Below are 23,708 nucleotides of genomic sequence, written 5' to 3' on the forward strand. Positions count from 1 at the left end.
GGGACTGCTCTCTGTGGTCGTACTACTGCTCCTGGGGATGGAGAACAGGCTCGCTTTCTCCCCCTGTGGTTTTGTGACAAGAAAAGAGACTCAATATTTTCAGAAAGTAGGACGATTATTCCATTTCAGTAAGAGTAGAGCGCGTGAAAGAGTAATCTCTTAGTAAGATATGTAAAAAAATGTGGGAAGATCAGTTTCATGCTCAAGCTTTATTAAAGGCAGTTAATAGAAAACTTTTTATTTAATAAAATTGGTGTAAATGATTTTTATTATCAGTCTGGTCCAAATGATTGCAATGAACTGCTTGGGCTTTCTCCTTTTAAGTCTGCATTTATGAATGTTCTTATCCCTGGTTGTTCTTGAGTTGTTTGTATTCATTCATAGTCAAGGGGCCTGCTTTATACTTCTGTTACATTTTAGACGACTCGTTTGATTCAAGAGTCATCCCAAGAGGACCTGGACCTGCAGACTCAGCGTCCCCAGTTCCTAGAGGACAGTGAGGACCAGAGCCGGCGCTCTTACAGGTAGAGAGTGGCACAGACGCTTCACCTACTGCTGGCTTATAACCACGGCCTGCCAAGCTCGTGTCTTCACCATTCCAAGGGCTTTGCAGTTCAACTTTCTCAAAAACTCTATGAAATAGGTTCCGTTATCACCCCCTTTTAATAACTAAAGGATCTGAGACAAAAGAGATGAACTTGCTAAAATTTCCACAGCTCGTAAGTGACAGGCCGAGATTTGGATGCAGCAGCCTTTCTTTGGCCGGTACATTTAAACGACTCTGCTCTAGCTTCCTGTGCCCACCATAAGCCATTGTTATGTTTTCAGAGATGACTTAAATTATTAGTGCACCTTTTTGTCCAGGGCCCTTCATATGTGCTGGGGCACAACGTGATTGCAAAGACAGCTTTTTAAATTAATTTATCCCTTTCATACTTCATCTGTGCATTCATTCAACAGTATGTCCTGAGCACCTTCAGTGCCCTGTACTGTTCTGGCTGCTTAGAATGCACTGGTGAGAAAACAAAGACCAGCCCCAGCTCCTGCTGGGACATCGACATGTACAGTGAATAAAGTGTGTTCTCATACAGTTGAATATGAGTGTGTATGTAATAAAAAAAGTCAAAGGAGTATTGTTTTTATAGAAATAGTCTTGGCTTTATAATATTTTAATAATTTTATTATTTGCTTAAAATACTTTTTAAACTCTAATCATTTTTTCCAGAGTCATTTAGTAAAAAATGTACCTCATTACTTGATAGATACTCTTAAAAAATTAAGAGCTAGCTTACCTCAAATGAGTGGTCTGAGATTAAGATTCTTGATATGGATAAGTTTTGCTAACATTACTAAGCACATAATTTTTTTTTTTGGTGAGGAAGATTCTCTCTGAGCTAATATCCATTGCTGACCTTCCTCTTTTTTTCCTTGAGGAGGATTAGCCCTGAGCTAACATCTGTGCCAGTCTTCCTCTATTTTGTATCTGGGACGCCTCCATGGCGTGGTTGATGAGTGGTGTAGGTCTGCGCCCAGGATTCTGAACCTCAGAACCACTCGGCCACAGGGCTGGCCCTGAGTACATAACTTTTGAGAGGCCAAGTAATTCCTTTATTTTGTTTTCATAAGATTTGTTTCTCATACAAGATCTTAAGTACCTTGAACCAGTATTCTTATATTTAGATTCTGTATCTTCAGAAGTGTATTATCCTGAGATCTTCATGAATTTGCAAATTCCAAAATATATTAGAGCAGTGGCTCTTAATTTGGGGCTCCGTGGATTTTTAGGGGATGTACATAGATGGGCTTCAGGATTTCTGTGACTCTCCTGATATTTTATTCACACTTTCATTTATTCACAAGTATTTTTTTGCTAGTGTTTAATTTGGGATTTTGCATTGGTGTTTTTAAGGGAGATTAATAGTGTCTTCCTATGATTCCTTGGTGACATGTGCCTGGGCCTTGCTGGACATCTAGCCTTGCATCATTCATTTATTCTTTCATTCAGCATTTATTAAGACCCTGTTATGTGTCGAGCGCTAGGGCTACATTAGTGAGCAAAACAGAAGAGAAGCGCTCAGTCCTCATGGAGTTTACATTCTAGTGGGAAAAGATAATAAGCAAAATAAATAAACAAACTGCACAGTAGATCCTTGTTGTTGTGGGCCCTGGAGAAATAAAGCAGGAACAGGCTGCTAAGGGCCATGTGGAGCTGCCAGAAGAGACGGTTGTTGCTGTGGTAAGAAGTAGTGTAAGTTCTGGGTCTATTTAGAAGGCAGAACCTACGGGATTTATTATAGGTAAAGATGTGAGAGAAAGAGAGGAGTTAAGGATGCCTACTAGGATTTTGACCTGAGCACTAGAAGGATGAAATTACTATCCCTGGGAAAGAGAAGACCCTCGGGGGAGCAGTTTTTCATATCAAGACCAAGACTTGGCTTTGTGTCATCGGGATTGATATTCAAGAAGAATTCGAGAAGAAACAGCACATAGGCGGTTCGTTATGCCAGATTGGCATTAAGGGGAGAGGTCCAGGCGGGAAGTACACATTTGGAAGTTATCAGTATGTAGACTAATATTTAAAGCCATGGGAGTGTTTGCCCATAAAAAAGAGAAGGGGCTCAAAGATTCACCCTTGGCCCCTCCACTTAGGGTGAGCAAGGTGAGATTGCACTAGCCATGAGAGAGAGTTGATGTGCACGGATAGTTCTTTAAGGAGAGGATATGTAGCTTTCACTGGAGTCTCAAGGAGCTCAGGGATCCTCCGCCAGGACCTTAAGAAACATGGAACCCCTAGCCTATAATTTTTTTATCTTATTTTTTTTGTCTTATGAGGATGACGAAAGTAGCGAAGAGTAAAGCCTCCTGGAGGTGTGATTCCTGGAAAAAGGCTCGCTCCAGATGAGCTTTTTCTGTGGATCCTGTCTCTGGGAGCTCAACGCGTGACCTGATGTCTTCTGAGGAATGCACTTCTGAAGTTGTGATGAGGAGTGATTGAGATGCTGTGCATACTCCGTGGCCTGATCGTTGTCCTACAGTGAGCCAGCCCTAAGTGTTAGCTCCTATAATTTAGGTCGCTCTTGGACACTTTGGAGGAATAAAAGTGGTTGGCAGAGCAGGCAGGTGTCGTCCATGGGGAGAGAGGAAGCGGTGTCTCACAGGCAGAGAAGGGTCCCATCTCTCTGTGGACAGAGTGTGGTCCTTGAGGTGGGAAAGTGGCTGTGGCTGAGGCCGGGAGGTTGGCTGGGCCCGGTGGTGAAGCTCCTGCTTTCAGACCAGTCTCCAAAGGGTGGTTCTTTCCCCACAATTCTACCAATGTCGTTCTGTTGGTGGTGGTTGGTTTTAATTAATAGATGTGACTATTGTGAAAAGTTTGCTCCTTCCTAGAGAACCTTTCTCAGTAGATATCAAATGGTTTAGTGGTACTCAGTTCTGGCAATAGATCATTTTCTTCCGCTGACTTGTAGATCAGAATCAATCCTGATCTCATTTGCAGAATTATCTTTCTAAAATCAGCTGATGAATACTGTTTGCTTGCTTTCTATTTTTAATAGATAACCTCACTAAACCGCACTTCATATTAGAGTGAGATTTGCAAACGTCCTTACATTTAGCAGCCTTTAGTTTAGTCTGGACCTTAGACGAGTGTTAGTTGCGTCTATACGGGTGCCTGGTCTTAGAGACTCTATGGTTTGGAATGTCACTAACTTCCTAGCACAGATTAAAACTTGGAAATGGAGAAAATAGGGAAGTATAGTGGAATTAACTTTCTAAATCTCTTTTTAGTTTTTAATAATATGTAAATAGAAATTTTGAGATTTATAATTATTTGCATCCATGAAGTAATTTTAATACATTCCATAATAACTGAGGGGACAATAATATTGCATATTTGTATATTATTCAAAATAGCTCGAGTAAAATCTGTTTTGTAAAGTATTTTATAAACCAAAAGTACATATGAGTTGGCATTTCCAAGTGTCTGGGCTCGGGAGTGATTCTGACCCTAAAGCAATGGAAGATTTCACAGCGTCTTACGACTTAAAGAAAATAGCGTGTCATAAATTCCTTCCTGTTATGTTTAAAGAAAGGGTTCCTAATTAATCAAATATTGTGTCTCCTGGGGAATTACTGTAGGATTTACCAATTTTGAAATAATAAAATATGTTTAAGACTACAAATACTCTGAGCAGAATTTGACCTAACAAATTATTATTTCTAATATTTTATAATTTTTTAAATATTGGAGAGCATGCCTAGTTTCTATGACGATTATGCCTGATTGTGTAATGATTGTTGGTGAAGATTGTTAGCTTTTCTTCCATTCTCAGCTGTAACATTTTAGTCACTTTGTGAGTTACTGTGGCCTGTGCTCTGTGTGTTGTGTTTACAGATGTGACTATTGCAACAAAGGCTTTAAGAAGTCCAGCCACTTGAAGCAGCACGTGCGGTCGCACACTGGGGAGAAGCCCTACAAGTGCAAGCTCTGTGGGCGTGGCTTCGTCTCCTCCGGGGTCCTCAAGTCCCACGAGAAGACACACACAGGTCATTGTCTGCCTTGCCCTGGAGATGATGTGGTTTTCAGTATGTTCAGGGAGTTGTGCAGCCATCACCACTATCTAATTCTAGAATATTTTCATCACACCCAAAAGAAATGTGTACCTATTAGCAGTCACTCCCCCTTTCCCCTCAATGCCCCCAGCCCCGGACAACCACTGATCTACCTTCTGTCTCTGGATTTGCCTATTCTAGATAATTTCGTATAAATGGAATCATGCGACATATGGCCTGTTGTTGCTGGCATCTTCCACTCAGCATATGTTCAAGCTTCATCCATGTTGTAGCATGTATCAGTACTGCATTCCTTTTTATAGCCAAATAACATTCCGCTGTGTGGATAGACCACATTTTATTTATCCGTTCATCAGTCGTTGGACATTTGAGTTGTTTCCATTTTTTAGCTGTTAGGAATAATCCTGCTATGAACATTTGTATGTAAGTTTTTGTGTAGATGTATGTTTTCATTTCTTTGTTTAGGAGTGGAATTGCTTGGTCATATGATAACTTTTCAAAGCTTTGAGTTTACCCAACTGTTTTCCAAAGTGGCTGCACCATTTTACTTGTCCCCCAGTGATGTAGGAGCATCCTGTCTTCATATTCTTGTCAATACTTCTTGTCCGTCTTCTTTGTTATGTCAATCCTTATGAATGTGAAGTGGTGTCTAATCGTGGTTTTGATTTGCATTTCTCTAATGGCTAATAATGTTGAACATCTTTTTGTGTGCTTATTGAGAAATGTCTCTTCTAATCCTATACTATTCATAAATTATAGTATTTGTATTCTTATTATTGGGTTGTAGAAGAGTTTTTAAATATATTCTTTATCAGATACAGGATTTCGCAATTAAATATATTTTACATATATTACTTACCTGTTTAATACATTCAATGTGTTTATGTAATATATTAATAATACTTCTGTTTAATATCAACATATATCCTATATAAGGTTTTATTTGAAAATAAAGGGGTACTGCTTAAAAACATACAAACAACACAAGGAAAGGTCAGTCTGTAAGTTGGTTGGGGAGTGGTCTTGATGGGCGCTGGCAAGATGGGCTGGGAGCAGGCCACGTGGCGCTCTGAAGGTCCTGCGCAGGAATCGTGTTACCTCCAGCCGAGGGAAGCCAGGACAGCCCCACAAGGAGCAGAGCCTGGCCAGCTTTGCAGTTCGGAAAGTCATGGTGGCCACTCCGTGAAGAAAGACAGGGACCCTTCCTAGCTTGCCTCTGTGTTGTTAGTCCAGAGGACAGAGCCCTTCTGCTCAGATGTTACTTGAAAGTAAGCTGTATAGAGACACTGTAGGCTGTTCATTAGGGTCTAATCTAAGTCATTTGCTGTGGGAATGATGAAAAAACATGGATTTGAAGAAAGATTTCTGGGGTAGAATCCACAAACCCGTCGCCAGTTTAAATGTGAACGGCGATGGGGCAGAGGGAACTTGACCTTAGTTTAGGGAGATGCTTTGGAGGCCATAGTTTCACTAGCGAATGTAGTGGGACACGGTGTGTCAGTTCCATCCGAAAATAACTCAGCTCCTGCAGACAGGAGACCACAGCAAATAAAGGGTCTTTGATTTCATGGCCTATTGAGCATATCTGTGTTTGCTCTTGGCTACTTAACAATTTTAAGGTAATGAAATGTGGTTTTCTACCTTGTTCCTCTGTGACAGGAGTGAAGGCCTTCAGCTGCAGCATCTGCAACGCGTCCTTCACGACCAACGGCAGCCTCACTAGGCACATGGCCACACACATGAGCATGAAGCCGTACAAGTGTCCGTTTTGTGAGCAGGGCTTCCGGACCACGGTTCACTGTAAAAAGCACATGAAGAGGCACCAGACGGTCTCCTCCGCCGGGTCAGCGACTGCAGAGGCAGAAGGAGGAGGTACTGTTCGTTTGTTGGCTCAAGGTCTATTAACCAGATGCTAACTTGGAGATAAGTTAATATACAAATCACCTTTGAAATTAATTGTTTTCTGATTATGAAAGCAATACCTGCTCTTTGGGAAAAAAAAACGGAGAGGGATGCAAAGAGGAGAACTTGTAATCTCAGTAATCGCCACACACCAGAAAATCAGCACCCACTGGAACCATGCAGGCTTCCTGCCACGCATGTACGTACGTGTGGGGAGAGATCTTACTTTCGTGACAGATAGGAAATCATGCTGTCTATGGTGTTATAGTCCACTTAATTTTCCCTCCACTGAGGTTTATCACAGAGGTATTTGATGTTGTTAAACACAGATGTACATCAGTTCGAACGACTGCATGGAACTCCATTGTACTTTATTACATAATTTCCTACCGATGGACATGTAGCTGTTAGCCAGTCTTTCACTATAATAGGAATAGCCAGCATTTATGGAGTACTTTAACCCTTGACAAACCCGTGCTTACCACTTACATTATCTCATTTAATTGACATAAAACACTGTACAGCTAATGAAACGTTAGACAAGCTGATTTGCCCAAGTCTTATACCAAATAAATATAGTAATCCCAAGAGTATTATTTTGTGCTTATACATTTTGTATTTAGCAGGTGATTTCTTTTTAGCGAATCCCGCAAGTGAAATTACAGTGTTAAGAATGTGCACATTGTATATTTTGACACGTGATGCCAGTACACAGCATTTTAATTTTTTTCACCGGTGTCATTCTGTACACAGTGTGGGTTGTGCTCGTGTGAATGTCGTGGGGCCTGGACTGCTGTCTGTGCTGTGACTGGCACTGTGCATCCCACAGCACTGGTGCTCAGTTTTCTGTGGAGTGAATGTGATGAACGGGTGTGATCGTTCAGTTGATGTCCTCACGGTGGTCAGATATGGTGACGATTCATTGGCTTCTCTCCCCGTTTGCTGTTCCTGCATCTGCTCTGTGTTCACCTGACCTCAAGGTCACAGTTGTCCCCAGTGTGCTGTGCCAAATGACAGCAGTGTAGCCTTCTCTTATATTTTGGGGAAGAAGTCTTTAAAGTGTGCCTAACCTACCTTCAGATAACAAAAACTCTGACTTCTCCACAGCGAGGCAGCTGCTTTTTCTTCAGTAGATAATTCAGATTATTGATGTTTCTGACCTGTTATACTTAGTGAAATAGCTCACATTTTTCAATCTCATTGTCGTGATTTAGTAAAGTATAAAAAGAAAATAACTCTTTTCCTTACAATGAATTAAAAAATATAGGACATCCCAGTATTACTTCTAGAACCCTGTAGTTTGGAGGGTGTTAACTAATCAGCCAATACGAATAATCTCCAGGTCTGATCGTGTGCTCCTTCCCATCAGTTAGTAGGGCATCTAATGCCCTTAAATCAGTGCCGTGAGGATGGATTTGGGCCTCTTGTTACAGCTTCACCACACTGCTGTGTATGTATTTAGATACGCCTTTATGTACTTTGGTGTTTTCTTATTTTGGATCCTCGAGGGAAAAAAACTTCATATGAACACTTGTCTATAGATGAAAAGTCACTTGTTAAAATTGTTTCCTTTTACCCAAGTCTAGAGTCTTGTAATAGAGATTTAATTCCTTCACATTTATTGTGACAAGTAAACCTATTTGGCCTAACACTGCCACGTTATTTTATGTCTTCTCCTTACTGGGCCACATTTTATTACTTTTTCTTCTTTTGATGACTTTTGCTATATTGATTGTGTTCTTGGTTACCTTAAAATTTTTACCGTAATTATCTCCATGTTTCTATATCATTGTTGGTGAGGCCACCATCTATAACCGGCTGCCCCCAAATCTTTCCAGAATTTACTGTCGTAATGTGGAATTTTAGTTCATTTTCTTTTCTTTTTCTGGAATCTTACTAAATGACTGTATCTTCCATGGTTCACCTTCTCTCACCTCCCTTCTCAGCCCTCTCTTTCTCTCTTTCCCTCCCTCCCTGCCCTCTCACTCATCTTTTTTCCCTTTATTCTCAGAGAATCATCCAGTTAGTTTTATAATTCACTAATTTGGTTTTAGCCACTGTCCATTTTGCTATTTTGTGTTTCTGTTCAGTTTTTAAAAATTTTTTTAGGGGCCAGCCCCATGGCCGAGTGGTTAAGTTCTCGCCCTCTGCTTCGGCGGCCTAGGGTTTCACTGGTTCGGATCCTGGGTGCGGACATGGCACCGCTCATCAAGCCATGCTGAGGCGGCATCCCACATGCCACAACTAGAAGGACCCACAACTGAAAATACACAACTATGTATTGGGGGGCTTTGAAGAGAAAAACGAAAAATAAAAAAGATTTTTTTTAGCCATCTGTGCAATAATGACCTGCTCCCAGACAAACTTTTTTCTCTCTGTGGTAGATTTTAATAGCCACTTATTCTTGTTTTTTGTCAATGTAAATATATCTTTATATTTCAATGAAAGAATATCTAAACATACATATTTAAAAAATTTTTTTTCTTTCATTAAATCTTTTTAATTGGGGGCTATTTGCTAATTTGTCAATTTGGTCTCTTTTTGGGCTGTTGATTTTATTTATCTGATGATGATTCCTCTTTTGCCCATATTAATGAACAAAACATCCATGTTTATGAGTCCCAGTGACTTGTGTGGACACTGAGTTTCACAGCCCACTGCCGGGATGACAGCAAAGGCTAGAAGTCGGTCTTTAGTCTTAGCATCTCTAATGTCGGTGTTTGCTTCCCTGCAGCATGCTCGTCACTGCGCTGTTTTCCTTCTGGGGATCCTGCCTAGCTTCTCGATAGAACGGTGGTGGTAAAAAGCTCTTTATCATCTCAAATAGAGCTTTCTTGAGTCATTAATTTTTAACCTTACAAACTGGTTTAGTTTTAATTTACTTGTTCTGTGAAAACTTAGTTTTTTTTGTTAGGATTTGATCCTTTTTCCTATATTTCGTTTAGATATGTGTATGGAAGAAGAGGAAGACAGTTCTGAAAGGAGTGTGTCTAGGAAGGCTCGTCCCGAGGTCATCACTTTCACAGAGGAGGAGACGGCACAGTTAGCTAAAATTCGGCCTCAGGAAAGCGCTACTGTCTCCGAGCAGGTGCTCGTGCAGTCTGCTGCGGAGAAGGACCGCATCAGCGAGATGAAGGACAGGCAGGCGGAGCTCGAGGCCGAGCCCAAGTACGCCAACTGCTGCTCCTACTGTCCCAAGAGTTTTAAAAAGCCCAGCGACTTAGTAAGGTAAGGCCAGGGGCCTGGAACAGTGCTCTGTGCGCTCCTCGGGCCATCTCGTGCAGGGAGCCGGTCAGTTTCCGCACTTGGTGCCACTGACGTGGCTGCTTACTTTCCTGAGTTGTGGTTTTAAGCCAGTATAACTTCTGAGGCTTCCTTTTAATCTCATTCAGAATGTTAAATACAAATTTGTTTTCTCCGTGGATTGCTTGTGCTTATTTCTGTATAATCGTGGTAGTATTAAAAAAAAATCAAAGATTAATTATTCATTGAGAAAGACATGGTGCCAAACTTTTAGGGATGTCCTCCTATCCTACAGCGTGCTGGTCTGCATGAGGAGCGAGGGCACAGCACGTAGCAAGTTAGAGAGTAAGAGGAGAGGTCTCCAGGAAGGTGCGATGAAGGCAGGCAGGCCGGATAGCAGTGATTGACATGAGATCCAGCCAAGCAGATGTGCAGATAGGAGCCAGGACACGGCAAATGAGAGAAGGGCTCCAGGGACCTTCAGACAGGAAAAGAAGACGCAAGTATAACATTCTCTTAATATATCTGAAGAGTTGCTATATTCAATCAGGGGACACCTATTTTTTCCTTTCAGAGATAGAACTAATGGGCGAAAGGTATAGGGGACGTAGAAGGAAGAAGTGTCAGGATGTTAAGATGGATAATAATAGAGCAGGCTGCTTCTGGAAGCCGGACGGTTCCTCTGTACTCCACAGAGCGCTCCACGTGAGGTGGAGGCAACGTGGGAAGAGTGGCTTGTCGTTGAGTAGCTGCTAGGTTGGGAGTGCTCATCTAGTGAGTGCAGAAGGGGCTGCGGGCGTTCTCTTTCTACCCCCGTAGTGAGAGGGGTCGTGAGGTGGGTGAGTGCGGTTAGAGGAAGCCCAGATGGGGCTTGATGGCATGGGCCCCAAGGTGTCACCGTGCTCTCTCTGTAGGCTGGGAGGAAGGGTCTCACAGGTCAACAGAGTGATCTGACGTGGGCGATGAGACAGGAGAACGTTAGACCAAGGAGAGGGTCAGGGAGTTATGATGAAAGAGCTTGGGTGCTTCATAGGTGGGAGTCCAGCCTGGCAAGCGATCGTGTGGCCACCAGGAACTAATGAGCCACCTGGTCAGGAGAGTTGGGGTCACCGGCGGGAGGCAGACATGGGAACCGTGGATGAGAATGTGTGCCGGGCAGGGGCACCCGTGTGGAGGTGTTGGAGACAGCCCTGTGGGGATCCACACGCCGCTTTAGAGGACTGCAAGGCTGTGGGTGTGTGCTGACGAGCAGCCAGTAAGGACAGGAGATGAAGGAGGCAAGAAGCCACAACATCATCAGTGTGCTAATGAAGCCTGCATCGCAAAATGAAAAGGAGAGGCGGCACTTATACCAAAAAACAAGAAGTGCGGTACAGCCTGACAGCTGATTTATCTTCTCCCTGTTCTATTTTTCATTTAAAAATCATTTAGGGTTCAGCCTCCCCTGTTACGTACTGGGCAAAAATCATGGTAAAGCAAAACAAAAGAAAACCAGCACAGGAGGCTGTCGAGTGACAAATGCTCCTGCTCCCAGGGATCACCACTATTGGCAGTTCCTTATGTGCATTTTTCAGACATGCCCACGCATATATAAACATTAAGTTCTGAAATTTTGTTTTTTGTTTAATTTTTACATATCATTGAGTACTGGATGTCTGTCTTTATCAGCACCTGCAAACCTATTTCATTCTTTTAAATGGTGACGCGGTGTTCTGCTGCATGGGCATACCAGAATTTATTTTAGCAGACCCCTCTATGAACATTTAGTTTTCAGTGTTTAGTTATCAGTCACCACCACAGTGGTGTGCTCTTTGGTGCATCTGGGTGAGCGTCAGGGGTCAATGCTGACAGACAACACCCGTTGGCCTCCAGGTGGGCTGTGCTGTTTAAGTCCGTCAGTCTGAGTGCCTGTTCCCAGACCACCAGCCAGCAGCGGGCCGTCATCAGGCTGTCGGGGAGGACAGCGCCTGGTCGTTTTAATTTGCTCTTGTTACATCCTGAGTATGGGTGAACACTTTTTCATGTGGTGTTTGGCTGTGTGCGTTTCTCCTTCTCTGAGCTGCCTGTGCACTGCCCATTTTTCTGCTGTGATGTTTCTTGTCTTATTGCTGATTTGTAAGAGCTCTTTGGTTTTTAAGAAAGTTAGCCCTGTTTTCATTGGTCTTGCAGAATTTTTGTTGTCTTTTGGATTTGTTTTATGGTCTTTTTTGTAAAGAATGAAGCTTTAAAGTTTTATTTGGTCAGATTTATTCAGTACGTAGTAACATCATTTGTATTTATATGGATAGTTATAAATTTAAAATCATGAAGTTTTTTGTAAATGTGTCTAGAATTAAAAAGAAAAACACTTAATTGTAAATGCTTTCTGTTTAGACACGTTCGAATCCATACTGGAGAAAAGCCATATAAATGTGATGAATGTGGGAAGAGTTTTACTGTTAAATCTACTCTCGACTGCCACGTGAAGACTCACACAGGTGAGAACGGAGACCTGTGTCACTGGGAGATGCCTCACCATCGCTTTTTGTATTTGTTTGCACCTATATGTTTTGCACATATAAATAGTGTCAAAATTATAGAAGCTTAAAAATCAGGAACCGTGAAGAAATGGATGTAGAAGACTTTTGATCCCTGTCATGGGGGAAATGATCTTTATAACACTAAGGAAAAGGAGCTAGATCTCAAATGTCGAGTTATGTCACCTTGTATGCTCAGTGAGACTTAACTACCTTTGTTAAAAAGATTACCTCTCAGTCTCATTGAGGCCAAAGAGATTCAGTTTGTTGAGGTTTTGTAAAAACTGGGCACTTAGCAAATCTGATTACAGTTGTCGGATAACAATTCTTTTTATGTGGGGGGAAAAATCTTATAAAGGAAAAAAATTGATATACAATTTCCATGGCCGTTTTCTTTTCTTCATCTCATTTGAGGAGCTGAAGGTGAATTGTCCTAGTCCAGGTATATGAAGCCTTTGCTTCCTGACTCTGCGCTGTGTGTCCGAGTGGTTAAGAGGGCAGACTCTGCCCTCTGGTGGGCTGGACTCTGTGCTCCACCTGTAAGCCACTGCTCTGAGCCCCCGGTTCCTCGTGTGGAAAACGGGGCTTAGGAAGACGGTGCACAGTAACTCTCAGAGAATGTTAGAGTTGTTGTTACAATTTGTAGGATTATGATTATCAGACTCATTCATATTCTTAATTTTTGATTATGAGCAGAATTAACCAAGAGTATGTAAATGGAATTTCACACATTTATGATTCTTTTCTGATATTTGGAATTAAATAAAAAGATACACAAACTCATTCAGTATGCCTCTTCTCTGGGCGGTGTTTGCATTGTTTCATTAGCTTCCGTGTGTTTGTCGCTCGTGTGTAGACTGTGAGCTGCTGAGGGTCAGGAGGGACCAGCTCACCTGTCTTTGCGTCCCTGGGTTGAGTGTGCTGACTCTCACATGGCAGGTCCTGGCGATGTCCGTGATGCCTCGTGCACACTGGGTTTCAGTGTCAGCTCCCATACTTAAGGAATAGAAAGAAAAGTCTGTGAAAAATACGTTTTATGGTCTCATTCTTCATTCTGACGTCATCAGGTGATTTCTGAGGTCCCTGAGCAGTGTTAGGATAAGAGACCTCACGAATCCTGGAGTGAGTCCCAGGTGCCTGTCTCTGGTATAAATCAGTATTGGTTTCCTGGAACAGGAGAGGGAAACAGAAAACCAGGACGTTTTTTTCCTCCCAGAACCTCTCCAGAGCAGGGTCGGTGCTCGTGGCAGGGCACTCAGGCCTGCCTTCTTGGCCTTTGTTAGCTCTGTACCCGTTAAAAGAACTAGTGTCCCAGGAGCAGGGCGCATGATGCTAGATGTGTGGCTCTGCGAGCCCAGAGCTCCTTCTCCAAGGTGGATTCTACCAGTGCTGGTGTCTTGCTGTCTCCTTTGCGGAAAAGAAAATAAAGTGATGAGTCGCTAACATGGCCTTTGTAAAGTCAGAGCCACAGTGATGCCTAGCTGAGCTAAAGCACCGTAACCTTAACTTCCCACAGGGTTCGTGATGCAGTGGGTTAGAGACACTGTAACATCAAAGTGTTGTGAAAATACTACATTCAAATTGTGAACAATGTACTTAACTTACTTTTAAGTTTCTACAGCATCTCTCTCTCATATCCGTGACTTCCTATGGGAGAAAGGGACTCTTTGCAGCACTGGGGTGCGTGGATTCAGCACATTCACACCCACACTGGCTGTTTGACTGGGTGCATGTGAATGTAATGCAGTGGTCGGCTCCTGTTGACTCTTGGCTGTCCTTTTCACAGGTCAGAAACTCTTCAGTTGTCATGTCTGCAGCAACGCCTTTTCTACAAAGGGAAGTCTGAAAGTCCACATGCGTTTGCATACGGGAGCAAAGCCTTTCAAATGTCCCCATTGTGAATTACGTTTCCGGACATCTGGGCGAAGGAAGACTCACATGCAGTTTCACTATAAACCAGACCCAAAGAAAGCCAGGAAACCTGTGACCCGAAGTTCATCAGAAGGGCTGCAGCCCGTCAACCTCCTCAGTCCGTCCTCCTCTGACCCTAACGTGTTTATCATGAACAACTCTGTTCTCGCAGGACAGTTTGATCAGAACTTGCTTCAGCAAGGACTGGTGGGCCAGGCTGTCCTTCCAGCCTCTATGTCAGGTAAGTACCGAGTCTGGTGAACAGGGGGTGGCACAGTAAGTGCACTAACAGATGTCACTTTTGTTGCTGCCAGTAATGAAGAAACGTTACTGTCAGCAACAGAACACTGCCCTTCCTTGAAATTTCCCGAATGTGGCAGCTGGAAATTTCATCTTTAGCCAGTTACCCTCCCATTTCCCATTCTTTCTTCCATCACATCTCCTTTTTAATACTTTAGTACTGTGTTTAGCTTTTTATTTTTACTGGGTTTAAACTTGTTTGTTTCTAGCATTCTCACAAATTTGATAATGAGACGTGTGATTTCTAACTACTCGTTAACATTGTTTTTAATAAACTGGAGTTACTCAGTGGCTGTTGGGGTGGTGCAGTGCTTGAGAAGTATTAAATTTTAGCCACTTGGGTTTTTTATGTACTTACAGATAAATATAGCAAATGTTAATAGCTATTAGCATCTTCTGTGGCTTTCTTTCTGTGTATGTGTCCTATGGTGTGATTAAAGCCTAATAAAAGACAGTCACTGGTTGTTTTGTTAAATCTTGGTTTGATCAGTGTCGTCTCTTTGAGCCTAGTTTCCTGTTACATTTAAAATGGATGATATGATTATCTATTTCACAGGGTTTGTTTTCTGATGATAAGTTAGGTAATGTGTGTGTGTGGTGTGGAGTAAGCGTCAGTGCTCGTTGATTAGATCACATTGCTACACGGTCTCTCCTGTTCCTTTCTCTGCAGCAGGTGGTGACTGGACAGTGTCTTTGACCGACGGAAGCCTGGCCACCCTGGAAGGCATCCAGTTACAGCTGGCTGCTAACTTGGTTGGGTCAAATGTTCAAATTTCTGGAATTGATGCCTCTAGCATTAATAACATCACATTACAGGTATGATACCTGCCGTGGTTTTCTGTGCTTTAACGTGGTCTAAATCACACGTAAGTGTGAAATTTTCATTACAAATGTCTATGTTGCTTTTCAGATCGACCCAAGCATCTTGCAGCAAACGCTACAGCAGAGCAATTTGCTTGCTCAGCAGCTGACAGGGGAGCCTGGCTTGGCCGCACAAAGCAGTTCTCTTCAGACGCCGGACAGTACGGTCCCAGCCAGTGTGGTCATCCAGCCCATCTCAGGCCTGTCCTTACAGCCCACGGTGACATCTGCCAATTTGACCATAGGCCCACTGTCTGAGCAGGATTCCGTGTTGACCACTAGCAGCAGTGGTAGGAGCCATTCACTTTTGTCGATTTTGACAGCTGGCATTTCAGCTTCTTGCTTGTAGTCACATATTTGATTTTAGGACACTGTGCTGCCATTTCTGTCTCATTGTAAAGCTCACCAAATAAATCAAATGTCCTATGGGTAAAGTAAGCTTTTCTTATGATAAATGATGTTTATTCAATATATGTGCATAGATCACTACATTCATATAATTACTTTTGTCCTGTTGGCTTCCTGTTCCATCATAAGGCTTTCTTATCTTTTGAGAGGAAGGAATTAAAGATGGCTTATATTTTATTTTGAATCTTTCTCCTTTTGAAATAAATCTCACTAAAATATTTTTAATATAAAAAAGGAGAAAATTATTGTTTTTTAAGCCCAGCTTTGTTTTGTTTTGTTTTGTTTTGTAATGATGACCAGGGACTCAAGACCTCTCTCAAGTGATGACGTCACAAGGCCTGGTGTCCACCTCCAGTGGCCCCCACGAGATCACACTGACCATTAACAACTCAAGTCTGAGCCAGGTCTTGGCTCAGGCTGCTGGACCCACTGCCGCATCATCCTCGGGGTCTCCGCAGGAAATCACGCTGACTATCTCTGGTTAGTCGTTTAAAATTTTAAACATCCTTTCACCTGCAGTTGAAGTGTATCTTCTTTGTATTATTTTCCTGCAACACTGAGCTTTGCATAAAGCCAGTGCTCAATAAGTGTGTGTAATTTATGTGAGAAATTCAAGTTTCGTGAAAATAATGTTACAATTCAAATCTAATACCAGAAATTGAAAATGGTAGTTTCCTGTGTCACTTCCAGTTTGAGTCAGTTATTTTTGTCACCTTTTTTTTTTTTTTTTTTAGCAAAGAGCAGAAAACCATAGCTTCGTAGTTCTTACTCATGTTCCATTAAACTGAAAGAATGTAATTGGTATAAACCCTGTATGGTAGGACGTTGTAGATGCCTGCTCTCCTGATCTTTTCAGAATTCTGCTCAGATTATATAGAAAAATATTAAATGTAGTAGAACACTGAAAAGTAGGTGAAAGTGTAGAAACTACCCTTTGTGTGGGGCACTTGAAATTGGTAAATTAATCCTGCACATAATTCACCAAGCTGACTCATTCCCTGTTCCAGGGCTGTGATATTCACGATCAGGTTCTTCTTATATATCATTAATGCTCACAGCATTTTTTTTTTTTGAGGAAGATTAGCCCTGAGCTAACATCTGCGGCCAATCCTCCTCTTTTTGCTGAGGAAGACTGGCCCTGAGCTAATATCCGTGGCCATCTTCCTCTGCTTTCTATGTGGGACGCCTACCACAGCATGGCTTGCCAAGCGGTGCCATATCCGCACCCGCCATCCGAACCGGCAAACCCCGGGCCGCCGAAGCGGAATGTGCAAACTTAACTGCTGCGCCACCAGGCCGGCCTCTCTCACAGCGTTTTTTGATCTGAGTTACCCTGGGACATATTTTACAGGTGTGCTTTGCCAACGTGATTCTTCGCTATGAACTCTTCAAGTTAACTAAAAGTCATTTTTAAGATTAGCAACAATTTTTATGACCCTTATTATGCACCAGGCACTATTTTCGTGACTTACAAATATTATTAATTCGTTTAACATTAATTCATTTAAGCCTCATAACAACTTCATGAGGCTGTTGTTAAAAATAAGAAAAACGTTTTTCTGGGAGTCAAAATAACCTCCCTGGAGATACAGTGTGATGGTGGAAGCGTCCACATTTTCCCTTAAAACACTAGGAATGATGGTGGAAACGTGAGAAATTTGAGGAACTATTCTTAGGTAGAACTTTGCTTTTGAATGACTTGCAGTGATTTTTAGATGCTATTAGACGGCAAAAATTAACTTTGAATTTTATATAATTCAGGAACCTTCCTCCTTTCATTATATATAACTGAATTTCAAGGTTGGAAATATAGAAGAGTTATTTTAAGAAAGCTATTTTGTTGATCAAATTAACTTTTTTTGAGTAACCTTGATATATGAGGCATGGTGCTAATCCTGTACAAAACACACATAATTATGAAGAGTCTCACTTAGAGTTCAGACAATGTGTTATTCAGTTTGTGGATTGTGCTTCTATTTCTCCTATGTTTTTGTGTCATTGATGATTTCGTTATTTTATTGCTTATTAGTGTATTCAAAAGAGTAGGTGAAGATAACTAATTTTTTAAAAAATTTAGATTAAAAGGTTTGTCATAGGGGAGATCTTTAAATCAGTCGATGAAATAAGGTTTGCCCAAACTTTGGGCTTAAAATTTCTTATTTTCTCTGTGCTTCGTTACACGTAATGAGAATGGGCCATAGTGACTCCTAAGTCAACGCTTCCTTATCCCATTCTGAAAAGCCTGAAAGTGGAAAAACTTTTAATTTATGATCCCTTATTAAAAGCATCTGGATATTCTATAGAAATTTTCGGTTATTTTGTAGGATGTTCTCTTTTCCATTAATGCATAGAGTTATAAATGCTTGTGAATGCTAGAATGCAAATATCCCTTCAGTTAAGTTTTGCAGACTTTTAGCAATTCATAAGTCTTTGGGGGAGAAAGGTAAACATGAGTAAAAGGCAAGGATAGTTCTCAGCCTCCCCAAGTGACGTGTACATAAACAGTGACAGTCCTCTTACCTGATGTTCTCAGTCCAGTTATTAGTAAAAAGCTACGTCAAACAGAAAAAAAGTGATAGCTAATACCCCGAACTTCATCCGCAGATCTTTTCAGCAGGGGTCTGCTCTGCGGATAAGAGTTGTGCGTTTTTTTGTTTTGCCCATGTCCACGCCCACCGTGCGTAACTTCAGTTACTATTTCTGTTTGTTTAGAGAGGCATGAGGATGTCAGGAATTAGAAAGCAGAGTGCAGCATCCTTTTGACTTTTGATGCTTTTCCCCTCCAGTTTTGTATAGTTGTCTTGTTATGCCTAACTTGACAGCAGAGTTTTTAAAAGTAACCTGTCCTTGTCAAATCTTTCCAAAGCAGTTTGGTTTTCATGGAAACATCAACAGGTTTTCATATTCATCTGTTTCCATACTGTCTGATTATGTTATATAATTACAGTAGTCCGTGACGCTGGCGTGAGCAGGTTTTGAACTAAAAGCCAGCGTCTCTCGGTGAGAAAATGTCCCAGGCGTGTTTCAATGTGTGTCTAAGTGTCCAGAGGGCGTGGCGCAGCGAGCCCTCCTCCAGGAAAGCGCAGCATCTGCGCTTCAGCAGGCCACCTCGGTTGGGACCAGGCATGGCGGGTTCTCGTCTCCTGTGATGTCCCTTTCATCCACACCTGGTGGTCCACCACTCTCGGAAATATTTTCGGTTCAGTTTAAGTTTTATTTAAAAAGGTGTGTAATTTTAAGTGCCTAAGTACTGAGTTAAAGTAGAGCTCTCAAGAAGCACTTAAAAATACTTCACAGCTTAAAAATGTGTGAACAAATACTCTCACTTACAGAAATGTGTTTCATGGCCTTATTTTCATTTTTTTTCTGTAAATATTACTAAAAATGAAGTAGCTTTCATTTTTAATAGGATGTTAATATGTGTTTAACACATTTGCCAGAATGTGAATTACCATGTTACTTTCAGATATCACAATATTAATTTCTATTTAGGTCAAGATCTTATTCAACACAATTCTAATGGAAGTAGTGAACTAAATGGAAGCATAAGATTGTCAGCACCTGCAATCAATAATCAGTCTACAGGTGCCACCTTAACAATCAGCAATGATCAACTTCTCTCTCAGAGTGCAACATTGAGCTCCTCAGGTATGCAGCTACTGAGTTAGCCACAGAAGACACCATAAGATGCCGTAGCTAAAGGGCTGCGCTCCAGTCGCTGGAAGGAAGCAAGCCCTCATTAGCATGACAAACGTTCTATCCTGTGCAAGAGAAGTCATAAGGAGAGGTGGCTTATGTGTAATTCTTGGACACAGAATTCTCTCTCGAGTTTATCAGCTAACTAATGATCCTACCTTTCAACGAATAAAAGTAAATAATCTGGGGCCAGCCTGGTCGCACAGTGGTTAAGTGCGCACATTCTGCTTCAGTGGCCCGGGGTTTGCTGGTTTGGATCCTGGGTGCAGACATGGCACCGCTTGGCAAGCCATGCTGTGGTAGGTGTCCCACATATAAAGTAGAGGAAGATGGGCACACATGTTAGCTCAGGGCTGATCTTCCTCAAAAAAACAAAAAGTAAATAATCTTATTCAACTATACAAGGCGTTATGTATTTATGCAGGGGAGCATTTTGATGACTCCATTACAAAGCTGTCCCCTGATTACCTATGCTGGAAGTTTCTCCAGCTCATTACTTTGTGCCCTGCAGTGTGAATTTTCTGGCCAGCTGACAGTAGGATAACAAAGTTAAAAGAAGGCATATTTCTAAGGTTTTGAAGTATAGACTTTTATAAAAAATAAAAATAAGCTCAATTAAAATAAAACTAAATGAGCTCCAGTAAAATAAATCACAGCTTCATATGTAACTGTTAACTGTTCCGGATGACATGCTTATCCAGTCTTCTTCACCTTGTAGAGATTTCAGTAATTTCTTAGCCCTCTTATATTCCACCTATGTATATCATTTTTTGAGAAAAAAATTAATAATCTTTAGATATTTTTGTACCCACAGCTAGACTTTTTTCATGCTTGATTGAAATGCTTTCTTATCCAGTAAATCATTTATTCAATAGAAGATTGTAGTATGTACTATGTGGTAGGAATTTTGCTAAATCTGGGAGTGTAAAACTGAGCAAGGCAGACATGGTTGGATCCTAGAAGCTATAGAATGCAGACATTTACTGAAGAATCCGTAAGTCAATGTAAAATTACAATAGTGACCACATAAAATGGAGAGAGAACAGTTCCGAGAGAGCAGGTCTCGGGGAATTTGTCCCAGTGGGGGATGGCTTCTCTGGAGAGGGCCGGCCGAGCCGAGAATGGAGCTCTGGCAGTGTGAGCGCTCCTCCTGAGGCAGCGGCACAGTGTGTGTGGCCTGGGCTGCCTTGCTGAGCTGAAGAAGGTTGTGAGCTGAGGCAAGGCGGCACAGCGTAAGATTGGCGGAGATCCAAGGAGGGCATGGGCCATTCAGGACCTTGGAGGAGCTTTTGACACCCTTCTCAGTTCCTGAAGGGTAAACCAAGGCCCCAGTGGTTAAGAACTCTCTCACTTACATCCTGAGGGATCAAGGCAGATCCAGAATCTGGACTCTGACCAGTGATTGTTTCCACTGGACTTTTGCTCTCGGTGTCTTGCTGTATCTACTTAATCTTACTCTGTTCTTCCTTATCAATTTGCTTGATTAATTTTGGGGCTCTAAAAAGCTATCATAGAACTCAATTCTCATTAATTTGAAATAAGGGAGGCTTCTTGTTTGTTCTGTTTTCAATTGAGGGGAACTTTGTTTTGTGTTCTAAGCTAGGACTCTCAGGCTATAGTATCGTCTGTGGTAGTGAGACATCTGCGTGTGTCTTGTGCTGTTGAAGTGACAGCAAACTTTTCTCTACTGACTTTCTGAAAGTCAGAGTTTGTATCCTTTTTTTTTTTTTTTTAAACCAAGTGTGTTCTTGCTTATCATCTCTAGAATTCTGATCACAGGCTGTGAGTTTGTCATCCTTCCCACTCTGCATGGTGCACGAGTGGCATGAAGATGTATTTCTTGTATCTGGGCCACCAGAGTGGTTGTCACGCTCTGGTGTGGGTCTCTGTTCTGGAGTTTTAGGAATCCAGGCTCTCCCCAGCCTGCTTCACTGAGGAATAGACCGGCCACCAGTGGTAGAATCTTGTGTCTTCCTGGAAGCTCTGCTTCACATCTTTAGAGAGTCTTTGGCAAATTGATGGAAAGACGAGTATTAGATGTTTTAATTTAAGTGGGGTGGGTTTTTGTGCTACTTGGTAATTGGAATGTTTGCTGGTGCAGTAGGTTACTTAATTTAAAACTGGGGATGTTCTGATCAGAATGGAGAGAGTGGATGGAAGGGGAACACGTGAACCCTGAGGGCTCTGTTTGGCTACCAGTGTTTCTTTAAACTACGGTATCTGGTTAGTCAGACATCAAGTGTTTTCCCTTATAGATCCGCCTTCAGGGGTACATGCAGGTGAAGGGTTTTTCAGGGCAGTATGGCTGATGGCAGAACTGAAAGAGAGAATTTGTCTCTCTCTCTTTTTGATGCTGCTTTAGCTTAATGTGGTGCCTTATTTAAAAAAATTTTTTTCAAGGGATTTGGTGATAATTGTAAAATAAAAGATGAGCTTGTAATTAAAGAGCATTTGTTTAGTAACACAATATCAGCTCTTATAAATACAGGATTAATTTTATATGAGGAGATCAGTTGTATTATGTTTTCACATACCTTTGGTGTCTTTGAATAATCCTGGCCATAGGAAGAGATTTTTCCTACATTGAACCAACCAATCCTTGATATTGAGCACATGTTTTTGGAGATGTTTGCATATTCCATTGGTACTGGTCATGATTAAATAGTTGATCCCATCTATGTAGTATTGGTGAAGAGACTACCTCTTAATGGGCAATAGCTATCTTAGAGTCAAAGTCAGTCCCAGAGCAAGCTTCAGGGAACACCAGTAAGAAGTGAAATTAAAATGACTTTGTTTGAGATTGAACAGACCTCTTCTAAGATAAACACTAAAATACAGACCCTCCGTGTTACCATAGAAAGCTTCTGTTGCCAGACCTTTATATCTGAGCATAATGAATATGCATACGGTTTCTGTTATTTTTTAGTTCTCTGTGTGAACAAGATTTAATTAAGGCTTATCAGCCTCTGGGACAACTCTGGCTGTTTGCCTCTTAATTGGAGGAAGTGTGTTACCTTTTAGGGATTTACAAATAAATTAGCCAAAATTTCACATACAAGATAAAAAGTGCATGCTTTTGTTCAGATGTGTGATGTGGGGGTTGAAGTCCATTTTGAAGTCAGATCCTAAGATCTATGACAAGATTTGACACAAGTAGTTTTCCTAGAAAGTAGTCAAATATGATGTAAGTACCCTTTCAGAGGCAGAAAGTGTTGTTAATACAGGCTTGAAATTTAGCACAGCTTTGTAAGGAATTTTTCTCAAATTGGTATTATCTTTTTGTTCTCAACCCACTTTTAAGATAATTTTGATGAATAAATCGAGTTGTGCTTTCAGTGAAAGAAAACACCACTTCTTTGTTTACTAGTTTGTAGTAAGGTTGTTTTAGCCTTTGTCTCTTCTAGATTTAAATACAAACAATTACTTATTTCCCAACAGCTCAGAAATTTTAACATTTCTTATCTGTGGGTGCATTTTAAAATTAAGGAGGACGTTCTCCCCACTTTCTCCTCGGGAAGCAATGGCCAGACTACCGCACCCTTCCTGTTCCTGCCACCTCCCACCTCCGTCTCTAACATTTTTGTTAACTTCAAGAAAAAGCTGATCTCTCATCTTTTAAACTACTTAGGAAACCTTCCAAAATTATAATTAAGTTTTCTTGGAAGCTATGAAAACTTATCCCAACAAAGATTGAAGACAGTGCTGGGGTTGATGAACATACAGAATTTTATTAATCCTTTAAAGATTACTTTTTTGAGTTAGAGTCATAAAATGAACGGAGATTGCTGTGCTGTGTCCTCGGGGAATAGTGGTTTCAGAGAAGCTGAAGTGGAAACTGCAAGTGAGGGTCGGCAGTCTTGCTTAAGTAATGAATCTTAATTTTCATGTTGAGTGTTTAATTTGATTTTAAACCTGTGGCTTCTAGAGCTTTAAACAAATGTTTTTATATAATTAAGAGCTATATGTTGAGCAAATGTAATTATAGCTTTTAATTAGTTATTTAATTACAGCTTAAGAAAATTTCAGTTTTTTCCTACTTTAATCACATGTTCTTTTCAACTATATTGAGGATAGTTCACTTGAACTGGTATCATCCTCTTTGTGGAAAGTCTCTTGAATTAAGAATGTTATTAAAGGTTCATGCGCCATACTGTTTGAGTTGAAATAGGAACTCTGGCTTCGCCTGAAGTTGTTTAGTCTTTTCACTGAGATTTGTGTCAGGATTCACTTTAGTTACATGAACACCCAGGCTTCTGTTTTCTTTAGATTTCTTGTGATGCACAGTCCTGGAACCTTTTACAT

The 23,708-nt window shown here is 41.3% G+C and overlaps 1 protein-coding gene across 16 annotated transcripts in view; it reads left to right on the top strand.

Annotated features, from left to right (window-relative positions):
• ZNF236 (zinc finger protein 236) overlaps window positions 1-23,708 on the top strand; it is a 117,646-nt gene that overhangs the window by 73,260 nt on the left and 20,678 nt on the right. For 10 of the 16 annotated variants that reach the window (XR_011441643.1, XR_011441641.1, XM_023648002.2 and 7 more), the window contains 10 exons: window positions 421-524; window positions 4,391-4,542; window positions 6,229-6,441; window positions 9,417-9,699; window positions 12,088-12,191; window positions 14,017-14,382; window positions 15,112-15,257; window positions 15,352-15,592; window positions 16,011-16,190; window positions 19,203-19,358. Coding sequence is in view for 13 of the 16 variants with exons in the window: in XM_023648002.2 (XP_023503770.1) it covers window positions 421-524; window positions 4,391-4,542; window positions 6,229-6,441; window positions 9,417-9,699; window positions 12,088-12,191; window positions 14,017-14,382; window positions 15,112-15,257; window positions 15,352-15,592; window positions 16,011-16,190; window positions 19,203-19,358 (1,945 nt within the window). In the remaining 3 variants the exon portion in view is untranslated. The remainder of the gene's footprint in view (window positions 1-420; window positions 525-4,390; window positions 4,543-6,228; window positions 6,442-9,416; window positions 9,700-12,087; window positions 12,192-14,016; window positions 14,383-15,111; window positions 15,258-15,351; window positions 15,593-16,010; window positions 16,191-19,202; window positions 19,359-23,708) is intronic. The other 6 variants (XR_011441642.1, XM_070275873.1, XM_023648001.2 and 3 more) reach the window with 2 other exon arrangements.

The sequence above is a fragment of the Equus caballus genome, chromosome 8 (assembly GCF_041296265.1).
Source record: "Equus caballus isolate H_3958 breed thoroughbred chromosome 8, TB-T2T, whole genome shotgun sequence".
In the NCBI taxonomy this organism is placed as follows: Eukaryota; Metazoa; Chordata; class Mammalia; order Perissodactyla; family Equidae; genus Equus; species Equus caballus.